This window comes from Perna viridis, chromosome 8, assembly GCF_037379345.1.
Source record: "Perna viridis isolate PV_CMFRI_1.1 ecotype Kerala chromosome 8, ASM3737934v1, whole genome shotgun sequence".
NCBI lineage: Eukaryota > Metazoa > Mollusca > Bivalvia > Mytilida > Mytilidae > Perna > Perna viridis.
Window position 1 is genome coordinate 8,737,940 of NC_142452.1, and position 23,611 is coordinate 8,761,550.

The window sequence follows — 23,611 nt, forward strand, 5'->3', positions numbered from 1 at the left end:
AAAATTAACATATGATAATGGTTTGATTACGTATTGTGGCACATTTGGCTGTGATCAGACAATAGTTAATGGCCTTCCTAAATATGTATAGTATACAACAAGGTCCACAAGAAATATAGGACATTTTTTTTCATAACTTGGTTAGATTTCAAAATTTGGACTTTCAAATAAGATATAGGATAAATGTGTTAAATCAAAAAATATTTTAACAAAAGGACTATGACTGAACTTAATCTGACTAAGCCTAACAATTATAGAACACCTTCACCTGATTTAAATATTACACTAGAAAATGGCAACATTCAAACAAAAATAAATCATGAAAAAAAGAGATGATTTTGATTTTCCTATTACTAATTTCCCATTCCTAGATGGTGATATTTCCTATTGTTAATTTCCCATTCCTAGATGATATTCCTGAAACACCCTCTTATGGTTTTCATATTTCTTTGTTGTGTATGTCTGTTTTCCACGTCAGTTTTTTTCCCTGGATTACATTCTTTTGATTACCGCTATAACCTTGGTTCCTTTGATTAATCTTTTCCCAACTGGTCTGTTTTGCTTGTATTATAAAGCGTTAATAAATGCAATGAATTCCATATAGAAGGGGTATCGATATCACAAACTCCTGAAAACATTTACTGACTTTTTTCACCGTTCCAAAATTTGGATACAAAAATAATAGCACTTGCAGGTTCTCATTTAAAATTGTATTGCCCACCCACTTTTTAAGGTAATATAGAATGTAAAGCACATTATGCAAACGAAATCCGATGGTTTCATCGACTGCCCTTAATTGATATATCGGTAAAGGATGCGATTTTCAAATTATTGTCCATTCTTTGAACCTTGTTTCCACACATAGATATTCGGCCCCTAATTGTATCCCTACGGAAAATAAAGATAATTTCTTAGTATTGCAATACATGAAATCTTACCTATTTAGTACTTAACGTCCAACTTTTTCCCCCGTGCAGGTCCGGGTGATAAAAGAATAGGCCTGCAGCAGCGCTAAGCTTGTCGTATAAGGCGACTAAATAGTGCTCAGAAACCTAGCTGGGGGCTAGGCGCTCTGCCCACAGAGCAACTGGGATGTGTGCCCCAGGTGGTGGAATGGGGTACCCCTGGCGTGTTACATGCTGGGGTTGTCAGGCTATAATACGGAAAACCTGACCGCAAACCATAGTGGTGCACCGTGTTGGGAAAGATGTCACGTTCCTCGCACGTTAAAGAACCCTGCTGTGGTATTCGATAGGAGTAGGAACCTTTGCGCTCCGCCACAGGAGGCTAAATTGCCCGATCTTACCCATCCCCCCTTTTTCCAGTGGCAATCAAAATTTGTCGACCCTATTATCCTTGTGACCCATCCTTTTTTTTTTCATTTCATGTTCATTATATCATCCATTTCATGTTCATTGTCTGAATATAGCTGAAATATTGCTGACTGATAATAATAAGTACCAAAATGATGTTGAAAGCTTTCTCATTGGATTCTCACATGTAAAATAAAAATCAGTGCAAATTTAGAATTAAAATTGTGAATCAGTTATGAAAATACAAACAGAAAACAGCAAAGTGGGCGTACCAACCGAATATTTCAAACACTTAATGAAAAAGAAGCAATATTTGTCATAAAAATGCTATACCTTCAACATTCATTGTTCTTTGCTTAGCATTTGATTTTTTGTTGTTGTTGTTGTTGTTTTACGTCCGAGCAGCAATATTTCAGCTTTATTCAGACGATGAACATGAAATTGATGATAAAATGAACATGAAATGATGATGAAATGAAAAAGGGATGGGACACAAGGACAATGGGGTCGACAAATTTTGATTGCCACAGGAAATAGGGAGAGATGGGTAGGGTCGGGCAATTTAGCTTCCTGTAGCGGAGCCCTATGGTTCCTATTCCGGGAGAATACCACAGTAGGGTTCTTTAACGTGCGAGGAACGAGGCATCTTTCCCAACACGGTGCACCACTATGGTTTGTGGTCAGGTTTTCCGTATTATAGCATGACAACCCCAGCATGCAACATGCCAGGGGTACCCCATTCCACCACCTGGGGCACACATCCCAGTTGCTCTGTGGGCAGAGCGCCCTAGCCCCCGGCTAAGGTTCTGAGCACTATTTAGTCGCCTTTTACGACAAGCTTAGCGCTGCTGCAGGCCTATTCTTTTAACACCCGGACCTGCACGGGGAGCTTAGCATTTTAGGCTATGCTCTTTAAATAAAATCAAACAGTTGACTTGAATACATATTGTGTGTGTTTTTGTTTTTAGCCTTTTTGTAAATTTTAATTTTATATCTTTTTTAAGCTTTTGTAAACTTGTTCAAATCTGAATTTGAAAAAAAAAGGTGTATTGAAAAATGTAGAAAAAATCAAATTATGTTTTCAGATTAAAATACGAATACTACATTACTGCAACACGGCCAGTGTTAAATTTTAAGAAAACTAGAAAAATATATATCAACATGATCAAGTCCTTTATACAAAAATGCGGCATATGCTTTATATGTTTTTCATGTATATAGGACGAACATGAATTTAATGGAGATATGTCAAAGGTTTAATAACTCTGTCGCCTGTACTTTGATTTCAGAATGATTATTTGACCCTAATTTTTGTTATGCACCATAGTTGATTGCACAAATATGCAAAATTGGTCTGTTCGTTTGAAAGAAGATGTGTTCTTATAATTGGTTCTCTTTATATAATAAACATGCTTGATAAATACACCTTTAAGACATTAGTAATGTTATCTTCTTTATTTTGTTCATTATCATCAAAGGAATAATACTGCAAAAGGGTTCATCTAGACAAATCTTTTGGAAATTATGGTCATTATAGGGTTATGTTTCAAATATTAAAAGCCATAAAATATGAAGGTTTTTCCTTGTAAATCTATAATGTAATGTAATGTTTGTATATCTATTGACAGAAGATGCCTTTATTGGTAATTCCTATACTAATGATCAGACTATTGAATAGGTCATTAGGGAAATTAGTATTATCATCATTATTTGCGTAGATGGATACAAGGTTTTCAGATGTAAATGTCAATAAATAACTTTGATCATAAGGGATGGAGAATAACATTTTTTTCCCACGGTTAAATCGATATTCTTTAACTTTTTTTTTCTATTTTAATACAAAATTGTAACAATCGAATACTGTCTTCAAGACATTAAAATAAATATACTCAGCTTCAGAGTGTCATTGTTTATCATTCATTTTTGTTTGCAAACCACTCAACGCAAAATGTCGTTAAAAGAATAGGCCTGCAGCAGCGCTAAGCTTGTCGTAAAGGGCGACTAAATAGTGCTCAGAACCTTAGCTGGGGGCTAGGGCGCTCTGCCCACAGAGCAACTTGGATGTGTGCCCCAGGTGGTTGAATGGGGTACCCTTGGCGTGTTACATGCTGGGGTTGTCAGGCTATATTACGGAAAACCTGACCGCAAACCATAGTGGTGCACCGTGTTGGGAAAGATGCCACGTTCCTCGCACGTTAAAGAACCCTACTGTGGTATTCTCCCGAAGTAGGAACCATAGGGCTCCGCCACAGGAGGCTAAATTGCCCGACCCTGCCCACCTCTCCCTATTTCAAGTGGATATCAAGGTTTGTTGACCCCCTATTGTCCTTGTGTCCCATACCTGTTTCATTTCATCATCATTTCATGTTCATTTTATCATCAATTTCATGTTCATCCTCTGAATATAGTTGAAATATTGCTGCTCGGACGTTAAACCCCAACAAACAAAACAAACAAAATTTCGTTAAAACAATTTACTTATGTTATCCATCGTATGAATTTAAACTCCCGTTTAAAATGTTCTTTTGAAGCTATTGTTAATAGTAAGCATTTTGTATTACAAATTAAGAGGATATTTCTAAAGATTTAACGCAAGTGATAACTAATTTTTTCTTAAAATACAACAGATAGATCCAAATTGCATTTTTTTAAACAGTTTTTTATGTCACTGTTTGCTAACCACTCACACATTCATTCTGTATTGAAAGGATCATTGTGATGCTGCAAAAATAATAATTTTGTATTATAACGTTTAACACCCGTTCAGTTTATTGACTTTTCTTCTTTTTCGTCTCATTTATGTGCAAACATGACTGAAAAGGTATTTCAATTCTTTAACAATCAGTTTACATTTTGAACGCTATCTTACATTTTGTATTTCCTGTTAATAAAAAAGGGAAGTTAAGAGAGTAAGTGCATTGTACGTCAATCGTTACTTTTTGTAATTGTATAGGTCTTTCAGTATGAATCCAGTGACGTCAGTCACTAGGGATCATATGTGATAGATTTTTATCGGACAGATGTGGATATCAGCTCGTTGGGCTTATATGAAAAACTGAGGTTTTGCAAGCATAACATAACCATGAGTATGGTTTTATCAATTAAATCATATAATCAGGTATGAGATGTGCCTGCTCATTGGCATTGTATGGCTTTATTTCACATATCATTCGTCGAGAATATTGTGTGGCCATTCTTGAGAATTATATACCTGATATACTGAATATCACATGTCAACCTTTATTACCCTTTTAAGCGGTGAACCTCCTGGTGATACAGGCGTCTAGGGTTGTTATGTCATGTGGTACATATTTTTCACGACAAGTTCATTATACAGTATATTTCAACTACAAGTATACTTCAAGTGTGTGCCGAGAAGGTGTGCTATATAGGGTAAATATCACATATTAAAAAAAAAACAAAAACAAAAAGGATTTTTATCTTAATATATGATAAAACAGAACTAATGTGCCTATTTTTAAAAAAAATGTGTATTAATATCAGACCTTATTTGCTAACACGTTAAGAAACATTGACATGAAACACATGGGGTTGGATATGATAGGTATACTCTTTCATGTACTTTAAAGGAAGATGCAATAGGCCTACTCCTTGGAGAGTACATTTGGAGATAATAAATGTGCTAACACCAAGAGTTATGTGTGGATATACGAGTGAAGGTTGAATATCGCAAAATATCAACCAAGTTTTTTTTTATATTTCAACATCACAACGAACTAGTCTTGGCGACTTTTTTGTGATATTAAAATTTACTAAAGCGTTAAGACCTTTTGTAATATTCAAATTTCATGAGCTTTTTTCTCTGTGTTTCATTCACAATGTGTGTCCACTTGACATTGATCATTTGCCATGGTAGAATATCATAAAGATCGTTTGTCCTTGACAGTACCAGTCGTTACGAGAGAATAGCGTAAGAAGAATCACATCTTTTCTTCCAACCTATCAAGTTTTTTTGGTTACAATACGACATAATCACAAAACAACCAATCACAACTACGAATTTTCGATATCGCTGATTTGTATCACATCGTCCAAGGTGTGATATCATATTTATTCAGACGTCAGAGAAATATAAAACGACAAGAATAAAGGAGTTATGATGAGCCCAATCATAAAGAATTTTTAACACACGAAAATCTGATATGTAAATTTGGTCGTTAGTGTCTATCAGGAAACCAACAGTTCTGTTAAGAATTAGTTTGTGATTGCATATAGCTGCATTTGGTCTCTGAAAACCCTGACACTTGATCCAACAGTGGTCGTCAATTGACCACATGCCACTCCACTTCTATTAACGTATCAACCACATAAGATATTGAAGAAAATTCAAAGATGCATCTATCTGGATGTGATATCTTATTTCCATTGTTTGAAGTGTGATGTGATATGTATGTGACATTCAAGTTCCCTATAAATAAATATCTTGCTATTTTTGTGGTGTTGTATTTAAACAGTTAATTACATAATGTAACACGTATGCTCCATTTGAGAGCTGTATACGCTATAACCACTATTCTATTATTCATGGTATCTCATACACATGCAAAGGGTATCATTTTTGAGTTCATAATTCATAATATGACGTGAAATTTGTTATATAGAAATTTAATTAAATGATATTATCTTTTGATTTATATACGTGATGATAAAGCAGTAAAAAAACATTTTTAACCAGAACAAAAAAAACTTGTTTTCATTACTTGAATGTGATAATACAGCTTAAATAAAAAAGGCTTCCCGAATTTGCAAGGTAAATTCGGATGTTTGGGTTTTTTTCACTCTGGTTAAGAGCTTTCACTTGTTGAATTGAGCACATCTAAAAGACCGAATATGTTATTGAAGTTATGACTCCAATACGACCGAGTATGAAATTCAATCACAATAATCATACATTATGTCTCGCAAGAAATTACGCATACTTTTCCAATATGTTTCCACATATTTTTTGCATATATTCGTTACCAATCTATAGTTCAACATCCTTATTCCCAATTTGCTCCTTTTTATTGTAAGCTATTTTTGCTCTCCAAATCCAAATTATTAGTCTTATACATTAAGGTGTATTACTGACAATTTGTCCGTCCGTATGACGTTGAAAAGTTTATCATCGTTTTCTAATTGGTAAAACTTGTGTTGGCATAGAAGGAAGCTGTCTCTATTTTTTTTAATTTAGAGTTATGGACACTTTATACGCCCAAGAGCAAGGGGATAAGCCTGGAATTTAACTTTGCGGAGCTAATTATTTTCATCGAATATTTTGTTCATTCGTCTCTGGTTTTATTGTATTGTCACTTATATATTTTCCATGCATTGTTGAAACAAAACAAATCTGTTCAACGTGTATTAAACAGTCCATAAAATATTTCATATCCGATAGATTGCAACTTAATTATAACTATTCGTTTATTACATAGTGGAATATTTCAAATTCCACATTAAAAACATATTGACGGCTCTGTGGTCAACACTTGCTATTTTTAGTCGAGATCATAGAGAATAAGTAGACAACCAGAGCGCACCGATTAAGGTAAAGTAATCAGTCACTTAATGAGGTAAAGTATTCTGTATGTGTTTGCTTTTACAATCTCATGATATTCGAAGTTATTTGCTTTTACAAGCTCATGATATTCGAAGTTATTTTCGGTTACTTAGAAATTTCTAAAACGCAAAGATTTGAGCAAATCGAACCCATACCATATAATAGTGACAAGGGGGCGTCACCATCTAAAAACGAATAATTAACCATAGGGAATGCAAAATCACCCCTTTAATTGTAAATTTTAGTATTATTGATCTGAAAATGTACTTTTTAATTTAAGTATTTGCTGTAAGGAAAGTTCTGCAGGATATATATCTTAAGTACATATTTGAAGATCGTTCAAATATCTGAAGGTGTTATTAGGAAAATTAGGGGATTTGGTATAATTGCCTTGACAGTCATCCACCAAATACCAAGCAACAAACAATAAAAAATCTACTGGTCACCCTACATATGTACGTTCTTCAATGATGGGCGAGACCCATACCATAAGGCAAGCCAAAACTAATGAAGTGTAACTATTCATGAAAACCGAAAATCGACCTGATCTATATAGTAAAAACGGAAAACGAATAACAAAGAAACTTTATTAGATATTAAACTTTTTACCAATGTTGTTTGAAAGGGTCTTAATTGTGATTCGTAACAATACAGAAATAATAAGTGATGCACAATTAGTCCCCTGGGATTTCCAATAACTTGACGATAAACGGTATCGTTTTTCGTTGCTAAAAATGATCTAAAAGAATTCGAACAAATAAATTCACATCCCGAATTATCAAAGGACCGTTTGATCAGATATGCGAATATTATGTTGCAGTGTATTAGTTCGGGTAAAAAAATCAAAACTTTAAAAAGATTCGAAAAATCCAACATTGTCATATAATTTGTCAACGTGAGTTTTTAACTCTGTGTCTCCGAAAAAAAAGTTACTTCCAATATTTTCATAAATTTGTTACACAACATTATAAGTAGCTTATGGTATGGAGCGCACTAGTAAATAAAATAGAAATTCTGGATGTAGAGCAATGACTTGAAGAAGAAATAAATCCAGATTAAAAATGTGTTTTGTGAAGTGTGGGAAGCTAGTACAAAGTAGGAACTTTCATGCTTTTAGACTCAGCAGCCAAATCCATACCAAACACCTGATAGGCCAGTGAAACGAAAAAGGCAGGCATCGTCCCCACAACAAGATGTTATAGAACAGGGAGATAACTCTTCATGTAACATTACTGGTCAATTATTTGTAAATAAACATTGTAATAATTAAGTTCGTTTGTTCAACTGCAGAATAGAACGAACCTTCTATTATGTCTAATTACTTCTGTGTTCAAGAAGATAAATGTAGCATTACTTCTGAAGAATTTCTCGTCCTATCAGCAAATTCAAATGTAGTTTCAGAAACCTCATTGTTAAATATTGTTTCTCTGAATTATTGTTGTATTAACAAGAGATTGCGCTATCCTGAATTCATACTGTAGGTATACTAGATGTCCAGGGAATCTATCGGGCACGTAACAATAAAGATTTCTATAAGACAGATATGGTGGTATGTTGTTAGATACGTGTAGAGGAAATTATCTTTCTATATAAGGGTAACACTGACAGAAACTTTAAACGTTAAAATGTAAGTGTCATCAATTATTGTATCAGTAATTTGTACTTTATTGGTAATTTTAAAACTATGATTGTGCTTAAATTTTTCATATTTTGATGTTTATTTTCCTCTGTGTGCATGCAGTAAATGTAATTATAATCAGTCATAAAATTCAAAATTAGTACAAATTTATCTGATGGCACAGAAATTGAAATGTTGAACAACAACAAAACTTAAGAATATCAATTATACTAATCAAGAAAAAGAAAGCTGGCTTACAATTAACTTGTGAAATACGACATGTATGCCGTAAGTTACGTAGTATAATATTAATAACTTTGTAAATAACTTATGTGATATTTTTCTGTGTGGCGCTAAAACTACTTTTTGGTATTTATAAAAAAAAAACAAAAACAAAAACAAAACAAGACAAAACCAAGAAAAAGAACCAGAGTAACGTTAACGACAAATCATGGTTGAATTCGGATTGTAAATCTGCCAGAAGTAACAATCGAAAATATAAGCGAAAATATTAGGGAAACCGTACTGCTGCAAACAAGAAAAGACTGATGGAGGCTAAAAAGTATTATTAGGGTAAACTTGACGTGAGTAAGAGACAATATCTACAGAAATGTCTAGAAAACTCGAGTCAATGAGCATAAAAGATTTCAAGGAGTTCTGGATAATATTTAATCAGGGGAAGAGATAAAAGCAACCAGACATGCCAGTTGATAGTGTGTTTGAGTTTTAAAACCTCAATTCCGCTCCTAGTATTGATAATAATGGAATTTAACTTCCTGTTTTGTAGAACGGGATGACAATTGAATTATGATCTTAATTCGTGTTTAATTAAAAAAAGGAGATTCTAAATTGAATCAAAAAGTTAAAAAATTTAAAAGCTGGTGGAGAGGATTCGATTATAAACGATTATACTAAAGCAACTTCCAACCATCTTATATAAAGTTTTTTTAGAAACTCTGCAATCTTATTGCTGATACCGTTATAATACCAGACAGCTGGCTGGTTTGGAATATTGTACAGATTAAAAATAAGGGAGACAAATCTGACCCGAAAAATATCCGCTTATCACCATTGTCAACTGTCTTGGAAAACTTGTCATTATTGAATTAACCGAGATAATACTCCAATTAATTCTTGATCTCAAAAGGAAACCGATCTTAGAAAAGGTTACAATAAATAATATCTTCTGTTGATATGCCTTTATTGAATTACGAACACATATAAGGAAAAAATATACCGTGCATTTATCAATTTTGAAAAAAGCTTTCGATACGGTATGGAGAGAAGGCCTATGGTATAAATTTATGTTAAATGTTAGTGGGAAAATGTTAATGTAATATTTAAAAAAATGTTTAAAAATATCGAATATTGTTTATAATAATAGTAGGTCTGATTCAATCGCATGAGATAATGGCGCCAGACAAGGTGGAAACATGTCTACTTTTTTATTTGGCTTATTTTAAAATGACTTAAAGAGCTTTTTGAGGTTCCATAACAGTGTCTGACTAGAATCTACAAGTAGCGACATCGAACAATATTTAGGTGTATTCCTTAAATTGTTTGTTTTATTCTATGCCCAAGAGCTGCAACATCAAATAGATATTTGTATTATTATTGTTCTAGCTTTCGAGGGGTATATAAACACATCAAAGAAGCGTATCTATATTTTTACCAACAAAATATCTTGGTCCGTTGGACAAATTGGCATTTAGACTTATAAAAGCGTAGGTATATATCCAATTCTGGTTTATATATTATATAAATCCCAATAGATTTTCCTTTACACTGCTTCTTTATCTTTCAAAAATATTGATAATGTTTTTGTTCATGTATATTCTAGTTGTGTCCCTACAAAAATACAAACATCATCATTTTATTAATTCAATAAAATCAGGGCAAACAAATTCTTGCTTTATGTCTAAAACATTTTTTTATCTTTCACTACCACTAATTCATCTTGCAAAACCCGCGCAAGTCGAAACCGCTGTTGTGAGAGCTAAGAGACCGGCCGTGTCTTTGCTGCTCGCCTGAAGTGATGCTGTCCAATATTCGGCGTTGCAGTGAGTAGCGTTGTTCATGAATGTTGTTGTCAATTTCCATTTACTCATTTAAACCATCAGCTTTCGGGATGTACATGTATAGTTCATTCATTAGAGAGACAGGAGAAAGACAGACATGAAAATGACAAAAACATGGGTAGGTTGGTTGAACCCGATACTATTATTTTCTATTAGTCATGAGGTTCGGGGTTATCTGGTTTCGATCGGTTAGGAGCTAGTGAAAAAATAATTTCAATGGGTGTTCTCGCGATCGTGAATTAAATTCTCATGTGTAGCTGAAACTAGTATTTACAGTGCTTTAACATCAATAAATCACTTACAGTGAAAATTGCATGATTCTTAGGCGGAGTGCTACTTTGTGTGTAGAAGAATCCTTGCATGTGAAAACGTTTTTTTTTCTTTTATAAACGACACCCTTAACAGTTTCAAACAAAAGGAAAGCGGCCATTTTTTAACGTTTTATTTGTACATGTACTTCGTTCTTTTTTACCTTTTAAAAGTAGCTAACATTTGGTCATTTATTTACCATACTTTCGATTAACTAAGCCAATTTGAAAATAATATAATTTATCGCTATTTTGTTTAAAATTCCTTTGATCTTGTTTTACGATAATTTTCAATCTCACGCCAGTCGAGTGGGAATGAAAATTATCGCCAGTTTCTATGTCCTCGCGTGACATAAAAGCAACAGCGTAGGAATATTTGACGACCCAAATAACCGTCTGTATGAAATAATGGCAGTATTTTCTAGTCTACACTGGAAAATGATTACATACAGTAACTTACCCGATTAAAATTAATAAATCCCAAAATTATTCCACGAATTTTAAACGCTACTGTCATTGTTAACCGATTTTTTGTACAAGTGAGGTAGTACAATACAGTCAGGTCATTTCTGAAAATTTGGTCTCATTTTGTTGAGACCCGTGCAGGTCCGGGTGTCAAAAGAATAGGCCTGCAGCAGCGCTAAGCTTGTCATAAAAGGCGACTAAATAGTGCTCAGAACCCTAGCCGGGGGCTAGGGCCCTCTGCCCACAGAGCAACTGGGATGTGTGCCCCAGGTGGTGGAATGGGGTACCCCTGGCGTGTTACATGCTGGGGTTGTCAGGCTATAATACGGAAAACCTGATCGCAAACCATAGTGGTGCACCGTGTTGGGAAAGATGCCACGTTCCTCGCACGTTAAAGAACCCTAATGTGGTATTCTCCCGGAGTAGGAACCATAGGGCTCCGCCACAGGAGGCTAAATTGCCCGACCCTACCCACCTCTCCCTATTTCTAGTGGCAATCAAAATTTGTCGACCCCATTGTCCTTGTGTCCCATCCCTTTTTCATTTCATCATCATCATTTCATGTTCATTTTATCATTAATTTCATGTTCATCGTCTGAATATAGCTGAAATATTGCTGCTCGGACGTTAAACCCCAACAAACAAACAAACCATTTTGTTGAAATAAAGCTGTTTTGAGGCGGTCCACACAGAAATTTCTACTGTTTTGTCATAAAAAAGTGCATATTTTCTAAATCCTTGGTGTGTGGAGGTTCAAGTCATTTATAAGTAATTTAGTGATTATTCTTATAAAATCCAATAGCCATGGTAACATACTGAAAAATATTATTGAGTTTTAGTACAAATCAGGGGTGTCTTTCCAAAACTAACAGCCAAATACTATGTTTTATAAAATATCAGGCACTTGGACACTACCACAGGCTGAAAGCATGCATGGAGCAGGTGGAAAAAAGGTAAAAATAATAAGACCCTTTTCGATTCATTCTCTCACGATTTTAGTCCCAAAAGTTCTTGCGAAATAAGGTATTTTGAAAATCAGCCATCTGATGCTGAGGAGAGAACCTAATACGGCAGGGGACTGAAACGTTCCGGATACCATTTTTCATTTAAATTACACCTGTTTACCATAACATATATTACATCTGTCTATCTATAAATGCTTATCTACATTTAATCAATATATCCACCAAATTTCAACTTTTAAGTTTTACAAAATTTGACCGGGGTAACTTGGTGTGCGAAACAGTGCGCCTTAATGTAACTGTATAGTGCACCCTGATGTATATCACTGCTGCACAACATACGTGACTTCACGTAAAATGTCGCCGAAAAATAGTTCCGAAAGGAAATTTGCAGCGCTCATGAAACTTACATATTTTGGTCAGGAAAACTGAAATTAAAAAACTAATATCTTACAATTCAGCAAAACAGCGATAAACAGATTATTAAATATTTTTTTTTCAACTCGCGGGAGTTTCTCATGCTCATCTTGTCTCGCGGCAAAGCCGCTTGACGAGATAAGCATGAGAAACCCCCCTCTAATTGAAATAAATATCACTGTAAAAAACCATGTGATTTACCTCTTACTTCGTGTCTATGAAATTACAACTATTCAATGTCATTAAAAGGAGACGGGCTTTAATAATGTTTTATATTACATGTACTTTCTATGTACTGACTCAAGGACATGATCACACCCCTCCATATACATGCCTTAAATACTACATATACCTGATTTTCCAACACTTTACTTTAATGAAGCGAATCCATACTGAACTCAAAAGACATTGTGTTCAACCTCGTAAATATAGTAGACTGCAATGGGATTTAAAAGGGCGACAAAAATTAATTTTCTAACTTTTCCAATTAAAACAAATCAAACAGCCATTATCAAACGTCAATCTGTATTTAATTTTCACACTTGTATGAAATCAGCAAATCAATCCAATAAAACGGATACACAGAAAAGACCAATTTTATACCGAATAATTCTATTTAATTGAATTACTTCAAAGGATTGAAAAGCCAATTTATAGTATATAATGCTTCCCTATTTACTTTAGTTCACCATTTGTAGGAATAGAAATCAAATTTTGTTCCCCGTGAAGAAAGTTTCGCTGTTTTGGTGCGTAAAGATTTGTTTAGATATGTTTACAAATAATCAAATATGAACATAGCCTCCAATAATTACAAGTTTCTGTGGTATGAAAGTGCAAGTCTATTGTTCTGGTTCTCTTTATATGTGTTTATCATATCTGTGGCTTACTTTGATGATTCCAAAACTGAACATATTAGTATACAGTTTTACATATTAAAGCACTTGTCACAAGTTAACTAAGTAAAAGTACATGTATTACTACAAATAGCACACCAACTAAGTTAAACATTTACACAGTATAAAGTCAACTTTATTTTGTTAATTTATTCAGTTATAGCAGAAAATTTCAAAATTTTCAAGGTGAAAAGAAAGAAATTGTAACAGTCAATATAACCAAACATAAATCTGTTGCCAATGGAGACACTTGGCCAGAAACGGTGAACATGAATTAGAAAAACGGCATTTAGACTGTCCTAGTATCACGTGGATACGGGGGAGTGGTAATTTTACAGGAAGGGGATACGGCTGTGTGGTCTAATCCTATTCACGTACTGCATTTATGTTTTAGTTTTTATACGTAAATTTACACGATACATATTTCATTTGTGAAAATAAAGCCTTATCATATATACATGTACGCAACCTCTTAAATTCTGACCATTTTATATATCTCCGACTGTAAGAGACTCTTTTTGGCCACACATCTGTACCTACCTACGTAAACAAAGTTACCTCTGTTGTAAGTATATTCTGCAAAAGATCGTTTTAATAAAAATATGTCTCATTGTCACTGTTGGAAACTATTGTCTAGTAGCTAGGTGTCTATAAAGTAATAAAATTATTACTGTTTGTATGGTTGTTTTTGTTTTGTTTTTTTTGTGTGGTGGCATTTAATTCACATGTGTGTTCACGGTAAGGTTGTAACAGTGACAATTAATTAGCATGTGTGTTCACAGTTAAAGTGGCCCCGTGCGGATGCGGGTGTCAAAAGAATATGCCCGCAGCAGCGCTAAGTTTGTCGTAAAAGTCGACTAAGAGTGCTCGGAACCCTGGCAAGGGGTTAGGGCGCTCTGCCCACATAGCAACTAGGTTGTGTGCCCCAGGTGGTGGAATGGGGTACCCCTTCCGTCTTGCATGCTGGGGTTGTCAGGCTATAATACGGAAAACCTGACCGCAAACCATAGTGGTGCACCGTGTTGGGAAAGAACCCTGCTGTGGTATTCGATAGGAGTGGGAACCTTTGCGCTCCGCCACAGAAGGCTAAATCGCCCGACCCTACCCATCCCTACCTTTTTCTACTGGCAATTAAAATTTGTCGACCCTATTATCCTTGTGTCCCATCCTATTTTTCATTTCATCATCAACATCATTTCATGTTTATTGATTGAAAATAGCTGAAATATTGCTGCTCGGGCGTTAAATCAATCAATAAATCAATCACAGTTAGAGTGATTTTGTCCGTGACAAATGGGGAGGGGAATCGTTTAAGTAGACTTTTCTGTATTGAAACTTATATAAATATTGCATGTTGTTCCTCTCAGTAGTATAAGAAACAAAAACAAGAAAATCGTGATCTCGTCATAATGCGTACATTTTTCGAACTATGTTTATACGGAATACGAGTTCCTTACCGTGCATATGTACACTATGTAGTTTGTATCTGTGTAGATATGCCGGAAATCTATTCAAAACAAATATATGTTTAAGTAAATACGTATATAAGATATCAACGCTTATTGAACATAAGAGAACAAAAAATACCATTATAAATCAGTTAACGAGAACGCTTAGCTCCAAACATTGGTTTGTAAATACAGATTTCACTATTTTTCAAGGCTTTACGAATACAAGCTACTGATTATACAACAGTAGGCATATGTACTAAAATGGACGTTCCTCTTAAGTGCCTTTAAATGACTTCCGATTGAAAACCACTTACGACACTCAAAACCGCATTAAACCGTGCACTATTCAAATGATTTATATACCGAGTCTAAATGCAGGCAAAACAACAGTACTTGAACAACACAGTCCTTTTGAAATAAATATTTGTATTGATTACTTATAAATCAAGTGAAAATCTATTTATAATGCGATTAATTCAACGTTGAAATGAAAAATTTGTCATTTTCAAAGGCAGGACCTTAATGCAGTCAAGATATTAAGAAGTAGAGAAAAAACGAAATCGATTAATTATTATAGATAAATGTGTGAAGCTCAAAATTATAGTTGATTGTTTATGGATGTCTTGTATAGATGTATTTATCATATGATGACGGCCACTTTGATCTAGATCCATTTTAGCGATTAAAAACTAACGATGTAACACAAGTACCACTATCGTTATCCCATTGAAATCATAACAATATTATCAACTATCAAATTATACTGACCCCGTGCAGGTCCGGGCCTGCAGCAACGCTAAGCTTGTCGTAAAGGGCGCCTAAATAGTGCTCAGAAACATAGCCGGGGGCTAGGCGCTCTGCCCACAGAGCAACTGGGTTGTGTGCCCCAGGTGGTGGAATGGGGTACCCCTGGCGTGTTGCATGCTGGGGTTGTCTGGCTATAATACGGAAAACCTGACCGCAAACCATAGTGGTGCACCATGTTGGGAAATATGCCACGTTCCTCGCACGTTAAAGAACCCTGTTGTGGGATTCGATAGAAGTAGGAACCTATGCGATCCGCCACAGGAGGCTAAATTGCCCGACCCTGCCCATCCCTCCCTTTTATCTTGTGGCAATCAAAATTTGTCGACCCTAATATCCTTGTGCCCCATCCTTTTTTTTCATTTCATCTTTTCATGTTCATTTTGTCATCCATTTCATGTTCATCGTCTGAATATAGCTGAGATATTGCTGCTCGGACGTTTAACCCCAACAATCAATCAATCAATCAAATTATACTGAAATTACTTTGAATTTGACTACTCCATAAGAAATGGGGATCATTATAAAAATTGTTGACATAGAAAAAAAAACGGAAACGAAAGAAAAAAATAAAACAATAAACTAAACCAAACAAAACAAAACGAAACGAAACAGACAAATAGAACAAAAAAAAATAGTTAATCATACTCTGAGATAAAATGAGGTACCAAAGACTCTGATGTAAAACTGAAGTACTCACACTCTAAGATAAAACAAGTTATTCAGACTGATGTAAAATGAGTTATTCAAACTGAGATAAATGAGGAACTCAGACATTGAATTAAAACAAGTTACCCAGACTTAAAAAAAAGAAGCGATTCATTTTGACTGAGGGAAAACAATGATTATTATGAACCACAGTGAGCCTTTTCTGTATTTTCTAGAGACACCCTCGGGGTTTCTCCTACCTTATCCAACGGTATACAGAAGACGAGAGAGATAAATAAGAGTTACTATTTTTCTGCTTCTTAAAGTTAAAACTTTGAAACTAAGGAATTACACTTAGGCCTTGTCGGGAATTCTGAAGATAACCCTGTTAATGATGTGCCTTGAAGACTAGATTTAATCAGAACCTGCCAAATTTAAACTTGAACAAAAGCCATTTATCCCGACATCTAACTATAGCACGATGGTACGATTACAGCCTATTATCTGTGAATTTCTCAGTTATGTTTTTTTAAAGGTATTTAGTTGTTAAATCTATATGTTATTAATCCAGACTTGCGAAATATTTAAACAGGTAATGATGCTGTTGATCTCTGCATGGTTAGCCTTTTCCCTTTTAGTCGGTAGACCAACAGTATTATAGTAATACCTACTTACAATATTTTGAATTTTTTGTGTAATTATCTAAAATTATTTAATATGTAAGAAAATGAAGAGATCACAAACATTCTATAATTTGCCGAACAATCATTCACTGCTAGGTTAATAGCAGTGTCAAACGACTACTCTGTTGGTGGTAACTGACGTATACTTGGTCTATACATTTTTTCTTAATTTAATTCCATGTTATACAATATACACTGTGGTTATTTCATAAAACAATGCAAGGTCGTGTTGAAATAAATTGAAAGCAGAACATTCTTTAAAAATGTGGTCGGTTTATCTTTATCATTTAAGAAAACCACATTCGCGAGTACGTGGCTTTATATTTTATAGGTCTTTAACTTTTTTACGAGTTCCGTCGATGTGAATGTATGTTATTTTAGTTTCCTGTTTAGTATTTGTTAAATTTCAAGTTTGTAATAAAATGCGACAGAAATAGCTTGACAACTACGTCCAAAACTTCCGTCGTCGTATTTTGTTAAACATATCACTCATAAAACGGTATATTCAAACGTGAAAAATGCACTCCTTATAGGTTTAACCTCTACAGTTGATGAACTGCTCCAAATTCCTGTGATCGGGATACCGGGTGTAGTATTTTGTAGACAGTGGTATCCATTAGTATCATTGTTAACATGTGTACATATATATATGGATATCCCGCTTTTCTCACTACTTTATATATTTATCCAATCTATATATTGTTGAGGGCACTGTTTTTAAGAATTTTTGGCTTCAAGACTTGGCACGGGGCTAGGTCTTTATTACGATTTTTAAGATATGTTTTTGTACGTGACAATTCTAAATACTTTTACATTAGTTTCAATATCATTATTTCAATGTTTGTGCAACTTTTCGCATGAGGATTATGAATATGAAAGGAAACCCCTTGCTGCATGGTAAATTTTTTTGTTACATATTCAACTTTAAGAAGAATTCACTTTATTAACCTCAAGGTTAAGTTAATCTATTTCCTACATTTTGTGCTATAATTATAAAAAAAACACGGTGTTTAATGATACAGGTTTATAACTTTACATAATAATCATGGTGTGAAACATAACAAGTCCAACTGGTTAAGTATATAAGCAGTATCCATTTATAAGAAAGGGCCCGGTTGCTGGAATAAATTACTGACACTTCCAATAAGGTCGCAAACTCCTTACATTTTTACAGGAAGTGCTTTGTTTGCTTCTTTAGTTGTATTCTGGTCTTCATTAAAAAAAAAATTATTAACTTCAGATTTCAGCCCATCTGTGGACAACACATGTTTGTATAATTCTAATCATAAGATTCTTCATGCTTATAGCCGTTTTTTGATTGGTCGAGAACGTCTTTGCCAGGAATTTCATACTTGCATGAACTTCGCCAGATCGTTTATACATGCAGGAATGCCAGTCAACTTGAAACCAATATGGCGGCCGTGATAGTTCGAAAGAGTGTGGCAACGACCTAAACGGCATAATATAGTCGTAAGAATAGTTTATTACATCCACAATGATTTTACCGGTACAGTTTGCTTACAGAGAGTAATTTTCAGCTCGGGGAAAGAAACTTATAAATGCTTAAAATCCAACTACAAGTAAACGCGCACCAAAATTAAATTGTCCCAGAACTAGATTCTATAAATACATTTACCGGTACAACACATTTAAAAAATTTCCCAAATGTCGGGATAGAAAAATAACAATTAAACAGCTATTTTTTGTCGTTCATGCATGTATGAGCGGATCTCGGAGCTTCTGAACTCAATGAACGGCCGAAAATAGCTGTTAAATCGGTCGCTCGCTCGGAGTCAGTTATTGAATTATCACGTAACGTAGTAAATGGAACTCTGTCCTTTTAGTAGTAACTATGTGTTTTTTTTTTTTAAAACCTATTTCCAATTTAAAAAAAAAAATACATAGTTATTATTTTGCATTTATTTTCAGACTTCAGTAATAATAAATTCTCTAATCTCAGCTGTAGACAAACTTATAAATATGAAACAGTTCCGTACATGACGCTAACGAATACAATGAAAAACAAACAAGACGGCATTACATGGCAGGTCTGGGCCATTGTATTGTGGGTAAAGTATTTCTAATGTTCAATTAATTATACCCTTTATTGTTCTTTTGAAAAATGACAAGATTTAAACAGAAATTGACAAATAAGTGCTTTCTTTGATAATAAATGGCAATGTTATCGCGACGTTTATACAATGAAATAGGTGTGCTTTCTAACATATTATCAGCCATTTTTATAATTATAACGTTGAGACAGATTCCTTTAAACTTTGGTAGAAATGTTTTCTGTATTGATCGAGTTTTGTTTGCTGTAATTTAAGAGTTATGTTATTATCGCTTTAATCTTTTTTCCGTGAGATGAAAATAAATTTCACCAACAATATAGAATTAAAAACCGTAGGATACAAATATGCTCAAAGCGAAACGACTTGAACAAAGACGTCTTAAAAACATCTTGTCGCTTTGATTGAGTGAGATCTTTGATGATTCGTGCTTTCTCATACATGTATGAATTAGTACATTCAGTGGGAAATGTTCATTTTTTGTGACATTATGCATTAAACTTTTAATATTTCAATGAAAAGATATTTTATGCAACTCTCTCAAATTTTATTGTTTAAAATGAATCTGAGCTGAGGGTAATAAAATGCAATGTAACACATTCACTGACTTAAGATTTAATTTTGAGACCTTATATTTTATTCTTGAGACCATATTTCACCAAACTTTTGGTATCAGTTACGTAGAAAACAGTCAACGCTTAGATGTGAAACATATTAGTAAGGCTATATTGTCAAGTATTACATGTACAGCTGGTAATATAACTTAATATGTTGTAATAGCTTTCCGAGAGTATACCAGGACATGCCAGGGCAAGTTAAAATGTACCCCTTTACGTCAGCTGAGAATATGAATTAATTGAAGGCCTTACGGGTATGTGTGGTAGCAATATGAATGTTATGTTGGTGTGAAAGTGTACGGAGTAAGCTTACATACATGGTAGGTGTGAGTGTTTTTAGATTATATAATGCATGATCAAGGTATCCTCTCTAGTTTGATATCAAGGGTTCAAAATGTTTAAAAAATACAACTGACGACTTAGCATGTTTAATGTAGTTCGTCTTGTTGTTGAAGATGATGGGGTTTTTAACGTCCTTGATAACTCTTAACGAGACGGCACTCTGTTGATGTTTTAAATTCTCTCAGATAATCATCGACACAAGCAGAAAGATGTGAAAGTTTATAGCACGATGTCTTATCAATCGGATCGATAGATGCATTATTATCAACTATACTACTAATGAGGATGAATAGTTTGGGGTATTTGCTTTGAAATATTTTTAGAGTATGATAACCATGCTAAAAGTTTACTTTACCAAAGGAGGAGATACTTCTCAGGTTAACAAGAAATGAACTCAAAAACTAATCACTTTAAACTGCATTGCAAGATAATGCTTAGAACCTAAATGCCAAGTATATCTAGAAAAAAGTTTATAACGTTTTTTGAACACCTTCATACGGCTAAAATAACAGTACTTGATACATACAAGTACACATGTATTTTGGATATTCACATCCGTTATTGTCATTGTCCATTGTATATTCGAATAATTTCAATCCCCATTCCTATCAATACTATGTAGTTTTACCTCGCTATTGTGTAACATGCATACAATTAGAATATTATATTGTCTCTTTAGTATGTTAGTATATATGATATTTAAAAGCTTGCTCCGACATTTGTCGTCATCGACTGCTTGCTAATTTTGAAAAAAAAAATTATGCCAAATCTTAATCTGCAACCAGTACGTTGAGTAATCTGATACATGGACGTACAAAGAGACACCTCAGGACACCTGTCTGATTAATGTAGGTCCTTACTTACCTATCATGCTCAGCAGGATGTCAAACCAAATTTAAAAGGGAACAAATTGAAAATTCATTTTCTGCTTTCATTATTTACTTCAAAAAGAGTATGTTAATTTACTTACATTGCACACAATATTAGTACTTGATAATCCTTAACAAAAGGGACTCGTTAAAGGTAAACAGATTCTTTACGATACATAATATCAGTACATGTATCACTCCTTACATTGTGACTGTTATTTTGACAAGATGTTTGTTTGTTAGTCCGGTCGGGTTTATTCCGTACACGGAGACAGTTCACATTCACATCAGCGAAGCTCCCCTGAATGTTTATACCTGGATCCGATGTTACATGCTGTTCGGCTTCGCTGAACCACAAATCACTGTCTGAAAACCGCCCAGAATCATAACTGTCCGATGAACTTTTGTAACACTTGTAATCCTCTAGAATGTTTTTCACGGCAGACATCGTAATTACTCCGGAAACTGTTGGTTTCGCCGATATCGGTTCTGACTTTAGATGTATCTTGTTGCCATCTGGATCGCGCAGTGCGTAAGTCGTGTCGTCAAGTTGTGTTATGTTCGTTGACGTTGAAGCTTTGATTGTCTTCATACAAGAAACTTTAAAGACTAGATGAACATTATCCATAGGGACGGGATCAATGTATTTTGAGTATTTTAAGGCAAGCTGGCAATCTAAACCCGGTTGTGAGTAAAGCGGGAATATACAAAAACCTGGTTTAGAGCTTTCCATTTCTGCATTTGTTATAATGCGATAAAATTCCACCATTTCTTTAAACTTTATCACATGAAGCAGAAATCTTAAATGTTCATTTCCACAGTGAATTGGACATACAGACCACAGCGGCAGGTCGTCCGCTAAACCATAGAACTCCTGACACCCTATAGTTCGATCTGGGGAAATTTTGCTTTTAAGTTCCATCTTATGGTGAAGTTTCCATGGTTTTTTATTTAATGCAGTTTTCAGTTCGTCGTATGTCATTGCTCCGTTGTCGGATAGAAACATCATAACACTGATAGCTGGAGTATGTAACGATTCGTCGTCACTAGTCTCATCACTACAAGTCAGTTTCTCACTGGTCGTATGTTTCCCTTCTTCAATCTGAATTATTTGAAATTGTGGGTCTATCCACTTCGACAACGGGGAGATTATTTTACGCAACACCTTAGACTTTCCTTTCGGTGACATGATCCTCACTGTGCATGTGTATGGATCGGCAAGATTAGCGTTTTCCATTGTCATGTTCGTGCATCAACAATGGATAAACAACTCAAATTAGCTAAGTGATGATACCATCAGCTAAGAAAATAAAGGTTTTTACTGCGCTATCAACAGCTCAATATAGTCACGATAGAAGCTGTCTATTATTTATTCCTTAACAGTCCCGGAATGTTCAGATATACTTAGATAGAATTCCAATAGTGTATTGTATTTTCCGACGAGGCAGCGTCCATAATTAAACCGTCTATGCTATATTCACAGAATTCCATAAGCTCATTGATTATAACATGTGTTTTCCTATTAATACGCATTAGATAAATTGAATTTTAATATCCACGTGTTGACGAGTGTATAAATAACTGAATGAATGAAGATTTACAACATATTTTGTAGTTCCGTAAAAGGAGATCCACCCCTAAGTTCAGAAGCGTAAAATACCCTTAGATCTGATTGGATTCAATTGTGTTCATTTAAATCCAATGTACAATAGACTCTGGCGTATAGAAGTGATGTATAAGGCAGAAATGACCTGCGATATCTTCCAATCATATAACTTGTTCAGAAATTGACATTTTTATAATTTCACAACAAAGTCCTACTAGGGATGACACGGATGGCTGGATGCAAATTGGTAAATTAAATGAATGAATATTGTAATCACTATCGCTGTTACGTCTGATTATGCTATAAATGGGAACTTTTAGAGGTTTGTGTACTACTAATAAATTCCATAAAGTAAAGGTTTTAACCGATTAAATGGATTGCATTGCCATTCCATCAGCTTATTTGACAGGCTACAAAGACGTTATATACTAGACATATATGATAGAACATGCCATACATGCCTAAGTGACTATTCTAGTGTCAGAAATAAATCAACATTTACAAGAACTTACGAGTTGCTATAATACTGTTAGTTACATCTATCATTAAAATGCCGACTATAAAAACATTGTCAAACATGTCAACACAGTGAATAGTACCAAAAACGAATGCTATGTTGATATGCATACAGCCTGCTGGGGTTTTATTAGACTGATGAAATAATGGATGATGTACAATTGCCAGTTTCTAATATATATATATATAAGACACCGAAAAGAAAAACAAGTTTGGGGGTAAGCTTAAAAACGCTAAAAACTACACGCACAGTTAAGCTTTACCTACCACTACTTGACCTTCAACCACTTCTTTCTCTTTTATATTGTTAGGGTTCTGCATATCATCCTTACAACGTCTCCTGACTATGTCTATGAAGTGACCTATCCTATACTCTCTACCGCGGTTTTAAC

At 34.4% G+C, this 23,611-nt stretch overlaps 1 protein-coding gene across 1 annotated transcript; it reads right to left on the reverse strand.

The window, feature by feature from the left end:
* Positions 1-21,149: 21,149 nt before the first annotated feature.
* Positions 21,150-22,743, reverse strand: LOC148609199 (protein FAM124A-like). Its single transcript, XM_088540957.1, has one exon. The coding sequence runs from the start codon at positions 22,338-22,340 to the stop codon at positions 21,246-21,248; it is 1,095 nt and encodes a 364-aa protein (XP_088397083.1). The 5' UTR covers positions 22,341-22,743; the 3' UTR covers positions 21,150-21,245.
* Positions 22,744-23,611: the final 868 nt, after the last annotated feature.